At 37.6% G+C, this 16,380-nt stretch overlaps 3 protein-coding genes across 3 annotated transcripts; 2 read left to right on the plus strand and 1 right to left on the minus strand.

The window, feature by feature from the left end:
- Positions 1-542: 542 nt before the first annotated feature.
- On the plus strand, positions 543-7,129 carry LOC121776290 (protein farnesyltransferase subunit beta-like). Its single transcript, XM_042173458.1, has 14 exons — positions 543-701; positions 835-921; positions 1,278-1,383; positions 1,969-2,004; positions 2,168-2,250; positions 2,332-2,385; positions 2,669-2,720; positions 4,264-4,328; positions 5,198-5,254; positions 5,375-5,447; positions 5,796-5,882; positions 5,997-6,177; positions 6,345-6,469; positions 6,778-7,129. The coding sequence occupies exons 1-14, from the start codon at positions 580-582 to the stop codon at positions 7,009-7,011; spliced, it is 1,362 nt and encodes a 453-aa protein (XP_042029392.1). The 5' UTR covers positions 543-579; the 3' UTR covers positions 7,012-7,129.
- Positions 7,130-7,377: 248 nt separating this feature from the next.
- Positions 7,378-9,249, minus strand: LOC121776319 (RNA exonuclease 4-like). Its single transcript, XM_042173494.1, has 7 exons — positions 9,133-9,249; positions 8,882-9,033; positions 8,676-8,806; positions 8,372-8,598; positions 8,125-8,331; positions 7,958-8,038; positions 7,378-7,884 (listed from the first exon to the last, which is right to left on the minus strand). Exons 1-7 carry the CDS (start codon positions 9,141-9,143, stop codon positions 7,647-7,649), a joined length of 1,047 nt encoding a protein of 348 aa, XP_042029428.1. The 5' UTR covers positions 9,144-9,249; the 3' UTR covers positions 7,378-7,646.
- Positions 9,250-12,180: 2,931 nt separating this feature from the next.
- Positions 12,181-12,904, plus strand: LOC121776627. The gene is made up of 2 exons (XM_042173818.1): positions 12,181-12,523; positions 12,723-12,904. Exons 1-2 carry the CDS (start codon positions 12,181-12,183, stop codon positions 12,902-12,904), a joined length of 525 nt encoding a protein of 174 aa, XP_042029752.1.
- The last annotated feature ends 3,476 nt before the right edge of the window (positions 12,905-16,380 follow it).

Here is a 16,380-nt window from a genome sequence, read left to right on the forward strand (position 1 = left end):
TTTAAAGTCATGAATATTCAAAGATTTAGTTGCAACCATATATTCGTGAACAAAGAAAATATTTATGATATAGTTTACCGATTTTAAAATTTTATGTGTATAGTTTCATAACATGTTAGTTTCAAACAAATAAATTCAACTACTTGCATTTTGCACTATTCTACCATCCTTAAACCTAAATATTGATAAACTTCCCTCTTTAAAATCCGAGTTATATTAATTTATTATTATATTGCAAGTGTTAAATAATCTTAAATTTTTTGAATACTTTAATTTAAAATTTTAAATGATTATAAATATACCAGAAGCATACATATGGAAAGTATTTTTTAAAATTGTGAAATTAACTAAATTGAATAATTTTACTTCTTCAATTTATCTTACTTTAATATAAAACAATTGAGCGACCCATATAATTCACTACTTACCTTTCAAAGTTAAAAATTGATAAAATTGATAAAATTGCATACAATATTTTCCAATTTATACTTTTTTTTTTAATTTAAAATAATTTATTTAAAATGGCCAAAATCAAACATTGCAGCAACACCGCAACAGAGCACCGCCGCCACCACTGTGATGGCGAGGGAGAATTTGATGAAGGGAACTACATCACAGGAAGATCAATGGATGGTACAGAATCAATGTTTCCGACTTTACGATATTGTCTATCGCCTTCCTCCTCAGGCTCAATCCATCAAGTGAGTTCCCCACTATTCCTTACAGCTAGGGTTTCTGTATCGAAAATTCAAATTATTGATTGAAATCAATATCTGAAGTTCCTTACTGTGAATTTAATCTGATTTCGTGTGTATGTTGACACGTAATTTGTAGTTTCGAGGTTCTACGCGAGAATCACATTGAGTATCTTACTGATAGTCTGAAGCAGCTCGGCCGCAACTTTCAAGTTTTGGATGCTAAGTACGCTCTTTCTTCATCTTTCAGTGCAGTTATTTTCGAATTTTGTATTCCTGCCTTTTTAATTGTTTTAAGTGTTACGTTTGTGTTCGTTGTTCACTTGATTCAAATATAAAACTGCAGATGGCAACTATCATCATTGGTTTATTTAGGCTGTTCAAACGTCTTGTGGCAACAAATTGTGATTATGATTGTTTTATTGTAGATTGTGCAGTTAGTTATGCTATTTGATTAGTTTTGCTATGATGTTAATCGCGCCAAAAGTTATGATTTTCTGATACGTAGTCGACCTCGGGCTCCGCTAATTTTGTTATTTTGTGAAGAATAGTATGCTAAAGTTTTGATTTTTTGATGTGTAGCCGACCCTGGTTCTGCTATTGGATCATTCAATCTATTGCTTTGTTGGGGGATTGTGTTGACGACAAATTGGAAAATGGCTTTATTGATTTTCTTAGCAGGTGCCAGGTTAGGTTTGATTTGATTCAGTACTGTTTTCAGGATCGATTAGTAACTTTTTGTTGTATTGTGGAATGATAGTAAATAACTGATTTCTCACTTTCTAGTTATGGAAACCTCTTATATAATATGTAATAGAATAATGCTATTGAACTAATGAGACACAAAGTAGGGCATTTTGATTATATTTGAAATTTTTTGAAATAACATCATGATTTTTCTCTTGCCAGAATCTAAAAGCTCCCTATTAATTGAAATTTGAACTGCAGACAGAAATAAGAATCACAATTTGCATGCCATGCGTGACTTGGGCTTTTGGTATAATTGCCGTGAGGATGTAGGCTTTTTTCTTGACCCTGTCATGTTTCCCCCAGTCTATTCTAGTAGCTCAGAATTTCCTCTTTCTTTTACTGCATGTTTAAAGTCTTCTGATTGTTTTTTACTCTAGGTATTCAATTTGTGTTTAGACAGGAGCTGGTCGTTCCATGTTGTAAACTTTAACTTCTGTGATCAATTTTGTTTAGTACCATTAGTATTTTTCTAGATCTCCAGTCCAACCTTTTCTGATTCTGATTTGGCTAACATCTTGTACAGGACCAAGATGGTGGATATGGTGGTGGACCAGGTCAGGTACGATATCTTATGTATTGAGTGTTTTCCCTTTTAAGAATTAAGATAGGCTAGTATCTTCCAAAATCAGGTAGACTTGCAGCTCAGGTAAAGGATAGGATTATAATGAAACTTATTGCCATTCTTATCATGTTACTAATTGATTGTTTCCTACTACTGTCAGATGCCTCATCTTGCAACAACTTATGCTGCAGTTAATGCACTTATTACCGTGGGGGGTCAGAATTCTCTATCATCAATAAATAGGTGGTCAACCTCTCTTTTTTTGGACTCTTGATTGTATACCATGTCCATTGTTTTTACATTACAATCATTTTATATTTGCAGGGAAAAGCTGTATGATTTTCTGTTGCGAATGAAAGATGCAAGTGGTGGCTTCAGGTACTGCACAGTGATCCCCTGAGTGCTTTTTGATAGTAGTTTCTTTAAATGGAGAAGAGTGTATTTATATATTTAGTACTGTAGTTTCATATCCAAACATTACAATAGAGCTTCGGTATGTTACATTTGCTGACCAGTATCAGATGCATGGGCATCCTATTCGGCCACTGCATCATGTGTTATGTCTCTGTTTATGAGTAAAAAAGTTCATTCGTTTCGTAGCATTACATGTCATGTCTCTGTGTATCCAAAAAATAAGCTATCTAAAATTAATTCCTCTCAGGATGCATGATGGTGGGGAAGTAGATGTCCGTGCTTGCTACACTGCAATATCTGTAAGTTGAAAACTCGAAAGTACTCTCGATAATTACCGTTGAAATGCTTAGTCACTTATACATCTCTGAAGAATGCTATGGGACGTCCTCTATGTCCTTAGTGATTTGACTCATGCTGTTAGATGCAATGTTATCAAATAGCGGATATGGCGGCGCCATGGCGCTATGGCATGGCGTTCGGTGGTGGAAACGCCATAGCACCATGTCACTGTCAGTGTTGTTAGGGTCGCGGGGCGCACCGGGTCGATGAGGTGAAAATTCGGGTCGCGGGTCGACGAGTCGATGGGGTCGAGAGACCCACAAAGCTAGGTTAATTTTTTTGCCTTTTAATATTAAATAAAATAATATACTGCTCTAATGTTTATAATATATCTAATAATATAAATGTAGACGCAATTCATGTGAATAGAGATAAAATGGAAAATAGAAATGATCAAAATATCAAAACAATTCATAAGTCATAACACAATAAATAATTAAAACCATTGTCCGAAAATATCAAAACAAAGGAATATATGAAGGGTGGCAACAAAAGATCTTTGAATTGTTTATTTGTTTAGGAGTGAAGAGGCCGAATTCTAAAGTGTAGAAAGTAGGTTTGAAAAGTTTGATGTGGTGCATGCATATATATAGAGAATTGTGATTGAGAGAGTCAGAAAACATGTGAGAGATTTGAGAAAATCAGAGATAGCATGTGTTTAGGGCGACCCAGGCGACCCAGCGGCGACCCTGTATCTCGATCAACCCACCCATGTTGGGGCGGTGATGGTCTCGACCCAGGCGACCCGAGCGACATTTTGACAACACTGGTCACTGCCATAGCACCGCCATATCCGACATAAGACAACATTGCGTGTGTACTCCATTTAGGAATGGGGCATTATGCAAGAAACATGGAGGTTGGAGTTGTATTTTATGCTTTATTAATTGTTTAAAGTGTTTTAGATGTTATATATAATAATTTTTATTTTTTGAATTATAAATAAATATATATGTATTATTTTATTTATTTAATTATTGACCGCCATATCCGCCATGCTAATATGCCATATCCCTGGGCGGTTTTTAGGCAAACCGCCATAAGCCGCCATACGAGATTGATAACATTGGTTAGATGGCCTCGCTAGTGGTGACCCTTTCACTTTTCCACGGTCTGAGATGCAAATTTAACTTTGCATTTTACATTTTGTTCTGTATAGTATTAGTAACCAATATAGCAGAGATAGGAACTAATAATCTAATAGTAATATAATAAGTCTTTACTTTACAGTTCAATAGAAAACATTTCCGGCATAGTTTTGACAGTATCTCGGTCTTTGGTGCTTAGCTAGTTCACATAGGTCCTTTACTTCAATTATTCTGACCTTGTGGGGCTTAAATCCTAGTCAAACTATGCCTAGCTGATTGGCTAGTTGGGGTTCAATTTGTTGTCGCTGTTGCATAACATTATTGAATATCATTAAGCATTTTTCACCAAGGCTTGATTGCTTAATTCTTATCCGTTTTAGTTATTTTCTCATATTCTGTTTCTTGTTTTATTTAGGTGGCCAGTGTTCTTAACATTTTGGATGATAGGCTAATACAAAATGTAGGAGACTACATCGTAAGGTTCGTTTTACTTGTTTGTATACTTAATATATGTTCCGCCACCTTATGCATCATGCAGTGTTGTTGTGTGTACATTGGTTTATATATTTTCTGGAATGTAAGATTGCACACTGCACACTCACAAATCACAATGCACACATACACAGTTATGGAGTAAAGGCAGTTCAACACAAAAATAATGAGAACATAGGAAAACGAAATATGAAAACTTGAATTAAAACTCAAAGAACAATCCCCTGAAGAGACCTAATGATCCTCAAAAGAGGCCTGCAGTTGATACCGTCCTAAACACTTCATTTTCTGAGGTATCTAGCTCTTTCAAAGATAAGCTATTTATAGGACTCCTACAAACCTCTCAACAAGGAAAGAAATCAACTTAAAGATAAGCTAGTAAACAGATCAAAATCATATCAAATACTCCCTCCGTCCCACAAGAATATGCACTCTTTCCTTTTTAGTCCGTCCCATGCACTTTCCAATTTTGAAAACTCCTTTCACTCTAATGAGGTGGGGCCCATTCTCCACTAACAATACTTTAATTATTTTTTGTCTCTACCTCTCTCTTACTTTCCCAATTTTGCATTAAAACCCGTGCCGAACCCAAAGTGCATATTCTTTGGGGACGGAGGGAGTACTAACTACTCAAACTAATCTTGGAAAGCAAATTGAAAACAAAAATCAAAGCAAATCCTGATAATTAAATAAAAGATAATGATGGAGACAAGATCTGTAACATATCATGATGGATCTTTCCATTGATATCACACACAAGCACAGCAAACACAAACACACACATGCAATACACACTGCACCAAAGATTTGTTTATGCGAAGATTTACTGAAGATATACACGTTGCTACCTTTTATAGTTGCCAGACTTATGAAGGTGGTATAGCCGGCGAGCCTTGCTCAGAAGCTCATGGTGGGTAAGTGCCTTTCTCAAAAAATGATTCATACTCATCCAATTCTAGTTTTATATATGCAAGCTCTGTTTTTGGATGCTTGTTAATAAAGGAAGCTCTCTCGCTCTAATCATGCTCGTTCAGGTATACATTTTGTGGTTTGGCAGCAATGGTATTGATCAACGAGGCTGATCGTTTGAACTTGCCTGGATTGCTTGTGAGTTTCTTTATCTCATCTAGGATGGACATAGAAACCCTGTTTTTCCTGAATTTGTACACTTACTAAATTATCTAAATGCATCATCTTCAGCATGAAAGTCTGATCTACACTATATTCTTGTTTCCCCCCCTCCCCTTCTCGAGATATAAAAATAAATGTAAATATTTGAAAATAGAAAACATTTTGTGAAGAATTTTAAGCTAAACATTACAGGGAATGAACAAAGTAACTTAGTAAATTAGCCTTGAAAGAGAGGAAATCTCAGCATAGACAGAGAAAAAACTATCTTTGGTTAATTATTAACTATACGTGCAAGTAAGAGATTTTTTACCAATCATATTTCAGAACTGGGTGGTGTTCAGGCAAGGAATAGAAGGTGGATTTCAAGGCAGAACAAACAAGTTGGTTGATGGATGCTACTCTTTTTGGCAGGTAAGCTAAGATTCAGATTAATTAAACCATGCAAATAAATTTAAACATTATATTATAAACTATATGCAAGCAATGGTGTATACATTATACAGTAACTGATTGTAATCTAAACAGGGAGCTGTGGCTGCAATAATTCAAAGACTACATGTAATGGTAAATAAACAACTGGGCCTTCCAGATACCTTTGAGCTCGACTGCAGTACAGAAAGTGGCAATGAGTCTTCGGACAATGATGGAGAAGAAGTATCTGAGGGGTCTTCTTCGCCTGTAGACATCTCTGAACCCACAAAAGGAGGTACTCAGAAGCTTGGATTCTGGCTAATTCTGTGTTTCATTTCCATAAATTACTTGTTTTCGTAGTCCAGCAGGGCTTTCTTTCTCTGTATATATTTATATCGAGATTTTAACTGGCTAAATCCCTACTCTTTCCGTCTGTGACACTCTTCATTCCGATTGATACAGAAAGCCTCAGTACTTCTGCTGCAATGGGGTTGAATAATGGTTATGATTTTATCAGAAGGCCCACAGGCATGAAACCTCTTTTCAATAGCATGGCATTGCAGCAATACATTCTTCTCTGCACGCAGGTATTCTTCGATCCTGTACTATGTAGAGATAGTTGCCTTACTAGCAACACGCCTTGAAATACGAAAACAGTCTGTTAATAAAATATAGGCCTAGCTGAATACCAACCATCTTGTGGGAAAGCAACACACACCCAGTTTAAGGCCTCATGTTTAACCTATACCAGTATTAATTTTCATGTCCCCGCACTTCAACGAGAGGCTCCATTTCTGATCATATTTGCAACCTCATGTATGGCACCTGATAGAAGAAACAAGAAACAAACTACTCTGAAATGGGTCTTTTTATATGATGAGTATGTGTTGTGCAGGAGGAGGCAGGTTTCAGAGACAAGCCCGGGAAGCGGAGAGATCACTACCATACATGCTACGTTCTGAGCGGACTCTCCGTCTGCCAACACTGCAACAAAAGAGATGCAGATTCTCCACCTCTCTCTAGAGATGTAATGGGGCCTTATTCCAATCTGGTAGAACCTGTTCATCCGCTGCATAACATAGTTTTAGATAAATATTATGAAGCGTACAACTTCTTCGCGAGAGCCTAGGAATTTCTAGTTATTTTAGTTGTATCATGAAATGTTTTTTGTAACAATCTCTTTTCAAATAATTAAGCTATAATGAGGCTCACCCTTGAGTAATTGACATTTGGAATTTTCTTGTTTACCTTTTGTTGTCACTATGTTTTGTTCAATTATTGTGTTTAAATTTATATTTACAAATAATATCATGAGTCCTATACAAACATAGTTTGTAAGTTGTAACCATGCGTGTATAAATGAACGACATATTAGAAGGCAATAGAAGATAAAAAATGCTCAAACCAACCACATTATAACAAAATATGTCTCAAAACACTACAAGCTCTCAAATTTCCAGGAAAAATATTTTTATCACTGAAATAGAAACAATCTAAGTGCACATGGCAATGGCATTATTGTTTCTTCTGATACTATACATAAATCCACTACAAAAAAACAAAAGAAATTAATAGTGTAATCATATTACATAGTTTTTTTATTTAAAAAATTAACTCCAGAGGAAATTACAACTGATGTCAAGAGGACTCGAACTTGGCACCTCATGCAATAATATCTAAGCTTCTTGCCGCTAAGACAAAGGCTTTGGATTAATCATATTACATAGTTGAAGTTTCTTGTTGTGCACCAAATGAATGAGGACTTCATTTGGAGTCCAAGCACCAACAATAGTAATCTGATCTAGACATCTCCAACATCCGTTCCGGGCTCATTCTCTCTAGCTCGAGTTGTCTCCATGATGCAAAGTTATTCCGATTCTGTTGATCAGAAGCCAATGGATAACTCTCCACCCTATGATCTTGTGATCTCATTCTCTTGTAAAGCCTCATCGTTGCAACACTGTCCTCGTACGGATCTTGCACCCCATTCTGAATCTCATATCTGCACATTCAATAATAATACTTCAACAACATGTAGTAAACACCATACATGATTATATAGTAAATCCACTTACCCGAGATATGCTCTTGTCAAATACTTCAACGAGTTGCTCAACTTGCTCGTCTTCATCAATGGCGGATATCTTGCAGTATCCCTATATATGGTGCCAAAAACAATGTCACATATTAACAACTACTTGAGATCTCTCTAAATTGAAAAAAATGTTTTGAAGAGGCTTGCCTGATGAGCAATTCAGGATATTCAACCTCCAAGCATTTCAAATCGTGATCGAGGCCAAGGCCTACAAGAATCCGAGCTTTTCCACTTCTAGACCTTATCTGCCATATTGGCTCCCCATTGCATAAGTAGTCCTGAATCTTCCTCCCAACTTGCCTCACTGGGGTCGCGTCCCTCAAATATTCCGGCCTTATTCCGGTCATCTCGTACCTACAAACCATTTTTATGTTAGGGTTGACATAAGTGTGACAGGAAGGTTAGGGTTGACATAAGTGTGACAGGAAGGTTAGGGTTGACATAAGTGTGAAATATTAGGTTTTGATGTTCATCAATAAGGCAGACACGGGCGCAAAGGTCCAAGGAGCCGTCGCTTCCTCCTCCCACCATTTTGCAAGCCATGGACACCACTTTGCCTCTGGCGTTGTCCATTCTCAACTCGTCTTGAATTCCCAAGTTCGCCATTCTGTATAATATACCCTAATAACCGAACACGAAAAATTAGAGCAATGTAAGAACAATGTTAACCAAATCAACATAATAAAGTTAATAGTTACATTGCTTCCGCGGGAGAAGTGGCATTTGTCTCTGTGGTGATGAAGAGCGTGGCGGCTGCTGAAAATATTAAGACAAACGTCGCAACCCCGGTCCTTGAATATCCTCTCGCATTCTGCTTTAGGCAGAGGTCCTGCTCCATAAAAATCCATTTTATAACTTGGAAATGAATTAAAACACACTATAGTATAGTTAGTTTGAAACATACCTATGAGATGCTCTCGGAGAGACTCAAAGGAGAGGCAATGCTTGTGGCAGATTACGCATATTGGTTCGTGATTCGAGTGGAATGAAGTCCTCATGTGCTCAACAAGATGCTCCATCTTGGTGAACTGCTTGTAGCAGCCTGCACATTTGTTCCTGACAATAATTTAAATTGAGATTATATTATTATAAATATATTCAAATTTCAAACCATGCACGAAATCACAAGCATATACTTATATATAAGCATTGTACCTGTTGTCCATGAATGAGGTCTGGGGATGCTTGCATTTGAATGCAAACACTGCAGAGCTATTTATATTTGATGGCACGAAAAAGAACTAATGTTATACAGATTAGAGAAGTTAATTAAATGCAAGATCTTTATTAGGAGGAGTTTTGATATGGTGCAAATTTAAAGAAATTGTTTAATTTGTGAAACAGTGCATGTGAATGGAAAAAATTAGTGAAATATAGTTCTAGTTGGGTGTAATTATTAGTGGAGTAGTATGAGTTTAGTTACTAAAAATTCCAAAAGTAAATGAATCTTTAAATTGTGGATGTTTCAAAATGACTAAATAAGTTATTATTTCTTGAATAGGAGGAATACTATATTTGATATATTGATTGATTTTCAATTTACATGTTTGTTTTAAACTTCACATTTTGCTGTTTTTCTTTTCTTCAAAATTGCGTGATCAGAAAAGACAGGAAGTATTCAGAATAAGGAGTTTGTCAACTTGGATCTAACTTTTGACTGAAGTAGGACCAAATTTTATTCAGATACCATTCGAAAAAATATCATTGGAATATAGGATTTTTTCCGCTATTCTAGACCAAGAATATAGTACTACTCCTAGTAGATTTGTTTGGTAATATGCATAACAAAATTATCGTACATGATTTTGTTATTTGATGATATTTATGTATTGTGCGTTGTTAAACGAAATAATATACATCAACAAATTGAAGTACAAACCTTACGATGTTTGGCAAGTGCATTGTTAATCATGTAATTATAAGATGATAAATTTCTCACACGGGTGACTTAATAAGTGACAATCCTATCCAGGGATGCCAATCGCCTAAGTTCGGTGGTCCTATTTGGATTGCGGGCTAATCAAGTTAAAATTTTATCAAATTATAAATTTATAATCCTAATCCTAAACATTCGGATTTCGAGCTAGCACATTAGGTCAAAACTAAATATTAGTAGTAAAATTAATCTTTGTGGAGTATGCTTTTTTATTCCCAAAGATCATGTATTTATAAACATTTTTAAATTCGCAAGCGTTTGTGCTCGTAGATTGGAGAGCGGTGGTCACAAATCCGTGCACGTGAAATTGTTTATTTAGCGAACTACTATTAGCAAACTTAATCCCCTTGTTATAAAATTCCATAACAAATTAGTTTCAAAATGTGATGAATTGTCTCATAGAAATATATTATATTTCCTTTTGCCTACAGGGGCGATACTGTTGGTTATGGAAGGGCAGAGTTGAGTAAGTGGGCAAAGATCGATTTGAACTATTGTCATGTGGTTGCAACATCTCTCAGGCAAAGTGTGAAGCTTTGGGAGGTGGGCTTCTAACAAATAGTGGGTTACAACACTCCCCCTTAGCGGGCCACTACGTACCCTGATTGAACACCCTTCACAATACTGTCAGGCCGGGATGTGGGGGACATTGGGATTGGGGTTTCAACTTTTTGCATAAGGTCATTATTTATTTTTTGTCTGTCCACAAAAATAGTTCATATCTATTTATATCAATCTTTTTCTCATTTTTTACTTTATCATTTACATGTCCATGCTTAATTTCAAACACTTTTTCTCCTCTAATCACAACACAACTCAAAATCCACCTGATGTGTTTGTGAACACGTGTAGGCACATGGAAACATAGTCTAGCTTAGGTTACGAAAATCGCTATTAATTTCATTGTGAATATCCCCACAACAAATGGTAGGCTTTTAGTTCGCATCTTTTTTCCTCTACTTTCTAAAAGAAAAGTGTATAGTTTGTAGTATAAGATTCGATTCTTACACGGTCCAAGAATTGCAGTCACACGTGTAATCAATTCATAAATTGTAGGCACCTCATATCATTTTCATGGAATTTTTTGGGCCATTTTCTGTGGATATACATTATATGCTGGAATTGGATGATTTAATTAATATGATGGATATTTTGTTTTATTTCCGATCTCTATGAAACTAAAAAGTAAAAACTTGCATTCCATGTTACTAGTTTAAATTATACAAATGCAATTTTAGTTTAACTTGGGCTTTAACCTAAACTTGAACTTGTGTTTTCGGATAATTTCAGTATAAAATGTTGGGATGGATCCAACTCTTGAAGAATATAGTAAGGAAATTATTGTGGTCAAAGTTTGACTACCCTTCTTTTTAAATATTTTTTCCTTTTTTGAGCTGCAGTATTTTATTTATGTATACTTCCTTTTATATCCATCCATTGCATTTTAAAACCTCAGATAAAAAGTAGGGAGTAACGTGGGGAGATGCGCTACTGAAAACGATAAGAGAAATGAACCACTCTATCACAATTAAGGACCACACTTAAAAATTTATGAAGTATAAAAGTAATAGAATTATTTTTTTTATTACTAATAATTACTATTTTATTTAATTTAAAAATTAATGAATTCTATATATGTGAAGTTTGTGTTATTATCGCATCGTGTCAATCCAAATTATATATCATGTCGTTAACAAATTTCCATATGGTGCATATCGGGTCCATGTTCAAATTAAGTTTTCTTCACAAGTCAGATTAATGTTGGATTAAGTTGTTTTTATATTGACTCAACTAAGAGCATCCAAAATAGTGGACGAGCCGGCGGCCGAGCGATCGGCGAGTCGCTCGTCCGTCGCGCTCGTCCACTATTGCGATCGGCGAGCGACGGACGGACGACCCAGACGGACGAGAGGTCGTCCGTCATCTCGTCCGTCGGGTCGTCCGCTATTGTGGGCACGCGGCGGGCGAGCCGATGGACGAGAGCGTTTTTTTCTTATTATTACTCGCTCGTCCGTCGCGCTCGTCCACTATTGCGATCGACGAGCGACGGACGTACGACCCAGACGGACGAGAGGTCGTCCGTCGTCTCGCCCGTCGGGTCGTCCGCTATTGTGGGCACGCGGCGGACGAGCCGATGGCCGAGAGCGTTTTTTCTTATTATTTTTTTTAAAACTCTATATATACGGCTCGTTCCAGTTCATTTTCATTTGCACCACTTGTATTAACGAGATTCTCTTCTTTTTCTCTACATTTCTCGACATCCCGAGATGGCTAGTGATAGTGGTAGTGGTGCGGATGGTGATGACTTATCGCGGCGAATCCGCGAAGAGATACGGGCATATACGTCCACGGAGATAAACCGCCTGATGCGGGAGGCCTTGCAGCAGCAGCAGCCGGCGGTACCTCGCCCCATCCAGCATCGAGCTGTAGTACACCGGGACCACGTTGCTACAAACCAACAGTTGTTTGACGACTATTTTGCTGAGCAGCCGCGGTTTGGGGACAACTTCATCCGGTGGCGTTTTATGATGCACCGGGATCTATTTATGTGTATCGTGAATGCTTTAGAGCGTTGGTACAAGTACTTCCGATTCATGGTGGATGCGAGTGGTAGACCCGGTCACTCGCCTATACAGAAGTGCACTGTTGCAATTAGGCAGTCGGCCTACGGAGGCGCGACCGACATGCTCGACGAGTACCTCCACATCGGCGAGACGACGACCCGCGACTGTCTCAAGTATTTTTGTCAAGGCGTCATTCAAATATTCGGGAAGAAATATCTTCAGAAGCCTACCCCCAAGACTGCCAGGATCTAATGGATATGCACTAGTCGGTGCACGGGTTTCTCGGGATGTTGGGCAGTATAGATTGCATGCATTGGGAGTGGAGAACTGCCCCACCGCTTGGAAAGGGCACTACACGACCGGCTTTAGAGGCAAGAATCCCACGATGGTCCTCGAAGCCGTAGCTGACTACCGACTGTGGATTTGACATGCATATTTTGGGGTAGCCGGGTCGAACAACGACATCAACGTCCTCCAGTCGTCACCCCTTTTCAATGAGCAGTGCATGGGCGTCGGTCCGGCCATCAGTTTTGTCGCCAACGGCAACCAACATGATATGAGCTACTATTTGGCGGATGGGATATACCCTAGGTGGCCCGTCTTTGTGAAGACGATCAGATGTCCAATAGATAAAAAGAAGGTCTACTCTGCGAGCCGACATGAGGCAACGCGCACGGATGTGAAGCGGGCATTTGGTGTGCTCCGGGCTCGATGGGCGGCGGTGAAAGGTCCAACACATTTGTGGTACGATGACTGTATTGCTGATATCATGCACGCGTGTATTATCATGCACAACATGATCGTCGAACAAGAAGGTCCAAAAATCCAGAACTGACTGATTGAACCAATGAAGATGTTGTCTGGCCAAGCCACGACGTGGCCACCGCCAATGTACGAATGGGGATACCTCATGACGATGCCGGACGGCTCCGCGCATTTGCCGACATGCGCCAACAAGAAGCTATTAGAGTATGCAACTCCATGCACGTCGAAGATCAGCTCGCAAGTCGAAGATCAGCTCGCAACAGCTCGAAGCTTCCAGATCCTAGCTCAACCATTGATGCAGCTCCAATGCAACTCCATGCACGTCACCTACATGCTAGCTCAGCCGATGGAACAAGAGAAGAAGACGGTTATTGTAGTTAGTTAATGCCAGCTGTACTAGCCGTTGAGTTAGTTAGTTAGGATTCTAGTTAGTTTAGTTGCTATATATAGGCTCTTCATGCTTCATTGTAAACAATCTTGGCACAATGTAGTCCATAAATGAAGTTTGGTGTTCTCTGATTCTCTCCATCAATACAGCAACGCAGCTTCTTCTTCTTCCTTTTCTCTCTTGTTCTTCATATGTTTTCATCTCTGATTTTCACCATGATCAAACTTTGACATGGTATCAGAGCAAATTCTTCCGCATATCACTCTGATTCTCGATCTATATCTTTTTTTCTTCAATTTGAATCGGTTCGATTCTCCGCCGCATCGACGGAGTTCTTCAGTTTTTTTTTTGTTTCTCTGATTTCATCGATTCTGTTCTCTCAATCTCAATCTGAATTCTGATTTCATCGGTTTTCTCTCTCAATCTCTCTGAAATATCAATTCTGTTCTCTCTGTTCTCTCTCAATTCTCTGATTTCATCTCAAAATTTCTTCTCTGATTTCATCTCTGATTTGTTTTTTTTTTCTATTCTCAAGGATTGAAATAGGATGCGATGAATCTGAAATATCAATTGAAATAGGATTCTATGAATCTGAAATATCAATTGAAATAGGATTCTACAAATCTGAAATATCAATTCTGTTTCTGTTTTGTATTCACCGAGTTTCGGTTGAATTCATCTCTGTTGATTGTGAATCTCTGTGTTCACTGATCAGTTTCTGTGTTCTCCTCCTTTTCTTCATACCTTCAAATCTTCAAACCTTCATATCTTCAAATCTTCATATTTGCTTGATCAGTTGGATCGAAGATCAGCTTGAAGATGGAGCTGTTACTCGCTTGATCGAAATCAAGGATTAATCAAGGAAGGTTCTGCTACATGAGGAAGGTTCTGCTACATGAAGCTTCTGCTCGTTTGATCACTTACAAGCTGCTACTTGCTTGATTAATTGCTGGACGGTGGAATTTGGTTTGATGTTTGTTGTCAAGATGGTAGCAATTGCTTCCATCTTGAGGGGGGCTATTAGAGTATGCAACTCCATGCACGTCGAAGATCAGCTCGCAAGTCGAAGATCAGCTCGCAACAGCTCGAAGCTTCCAGATCCTAGCTCAACCATTGATGCAGCTCCAATGCAACTCCATGCACGTCACCTACATGCTAGCTCAGCCGATGGAACAAGAGAAGAAGACGGTTATTGTAGTTAGTTAATGCCAGCTGTACTAGCCGTTGAGTTAGTTAGTTAGGATTCTAGTTAGTTTAGTTGCTATATATAGGCTCTTCATGCTTCATTGTAAACAATCTTGGCACAATGTAGTCCATAAATGAAGTTTGGTGTTCTCTGATTCTCTCCATCAATACAGCAACGCAGCTTCTTCTTCTTCCTTTTCTCTCTTGTTCTTCATATGTTTTCATCTCTGATTTTCACCATGGTCAAAGTTTGACAGAAGCCCATATTCAACTCCAGCAGAATTTAATTGAAGAGTTGTGGGCGCGGAGGAGTGCATGTTGATATTTATAATGTAATTTGTGGAAATTATTGTTTTTTTGGAATTGTACTTTTTAATTATGTTAATTTAATGAAATTATGATTGCATTTCCCCCGGTATTCGTGTCAAAATTTTAATTCTGTATTTGTGAAATTGTGAATTTGTTTGTTGGGATGTCATAGTGCTTGTCCTAGTGCTTGTCCACTATTATGGAGTGAGATGTCCTAGTGATGTGGCAGTGGGGTGGGATGTCCTAGTGACGAGCCATAAAGTGTTTTTAGGATATTCCTATTGTGGATGCTCTAAAGATCTACTATTTGTTGGCATAAGTAATCATCTATTGGATTTTAATGCCCCGTGGAGACCATTTTTACTCGTGACATCATATTGTTATTAATTAGCTAGAAACTGGTAATTATGTCATTTTTTTTATAGTACTCCATTAGCTATGATTTAATCTAATTTTTTGCTAATTTATACACATAAGAAAATAGTGAGTGCGGCCAATACGAATCCTAATTCCAGAGTTAGTCTTTGTTACCGTGCTGCTTAATTATTAGTACCTCCGTCCCATGTTACTTGCATATTTTATTTTCAGAGTGTCCTAAATTATTTGCACTATTTCTATTTTAAATAAAAAAATATGGTATTTAATTAAAATATTAGAGTTAGTTAGTGTGTGTCCCCCTTAGGCTTTGCCTAAACTTATCTCAACTTCCCAATCCTCATATTTTTTTTTACTTTAACAACTCTTATTCAATCTCAAACTCAACCTCATTACCCAATCGAACACAAAATTTCCCTTTTCTTTCTTTCTTTCCAGTGTTGTTAGGGTCGCGGGGCGCACCGGGTCGATGAGGTGAAAATTTGGGTCGCGGGTCGACGAGTCGACGGGGTCGAGAGCCACAAATCTAGGCTAATTTTTTTGCCTTTTAATATTAAATAAAATAAATATATTGCTCTAATGTTTATAATATATCAAATAATATAAATGTAGACGCAATTCATGTGAATAGAGATAAAGTGGAAAATAGAAATGATCAAAATATCAAAACAGTTCATAAGTCATAACACAATAAATAATTGAAACCATTGTCTGATAATATCAAAACAAAGGAATACATAAAGGGTGGCAGCAAAAGATCTTTGAATTGTTTATTTGTTTAGGAGTGAAGAGGCCGAATTCTAAAGTGTAGAAAGTAGGTTTGAAAAGTTTGATGTGGTGCATGCATATATATAGAGAATCGTGATTGAGAGAGTCAGAAA

Source organism: Salvia splendens, chromosome 18 (assembly GCF_004379255.2).
Source record: "Salvia splendens isolate huo1 chromosome 18, SspV2, whole genome shotgun sequence".
In the NCBI taxonomy this organism is placed as follows: Eukaryota; Viridiplantae; Streptophyta; class Magnoliopsida; order Lamiales; family Lamiaceae; genus Salvia; species Salvia splendens.

What these genes read in the sequence shown, in the direction of transcription:
- LOC121776319 (XM_042173494.1), bottom strand. An exon ending in TCTCCGAGAGCATCTCATAG is followed by an intron (nt 8,807 to 8,881) that starts GTATGTTTCAAA and finishes TTTATGGAGCAG; the next exon opens with GACCTCTGCCTAAAGCAGAA. An exon ending in TATCCTGAATTGCTCATCAG is followed by an intron (nt 8,039 to 8,124) that starts GCAAGCCTCTTC and finishes CACCATATATAG; the next exon opens with GGATACTGCAAGATATCCGC.
- LOC121776290 (XM_042173458.1), top strand. Translation starts at nt 580, where the DNA reads ATGGCGAGGGAGAATTTGATGAAGGGAACTACATCACAGGAAGATCAA. An exon ending in CCTCAGGCTCAATCCATCAA is followed by an intron (nt 702 to 834) that starts GTGAGTTCCCCA and finishes CGTAATTTGTAG; the next exon opens with TTTCGAGGTTCTACGCGAGA. An exon ending in TGAACTTGCCTGGATTGCTT is followed by an intron (nt 5,448 to 5,795) that starts GTGAGTTTCTTT and finishes ATCATATTTCAG; the next exon opens with AACTGGGTGGTGTTCAGGCA.
- LOC121776627 (XM_042173818.1), top strand. Translation starts at nt 12,181, where the DNA reads ATGGCTAGTGATAGTGGTAGTGGTGCGGATGGTGATGACTTATCGCGG. An exon ending in ATTCATGGTGGATGCGAGTG is followed by an intron (nt 12,524 to 12,722) that starts GTAGACCCGGTC and finishes CAAGACTGCCAG; the next exon opens with GATCTAATGGATATGCACTA.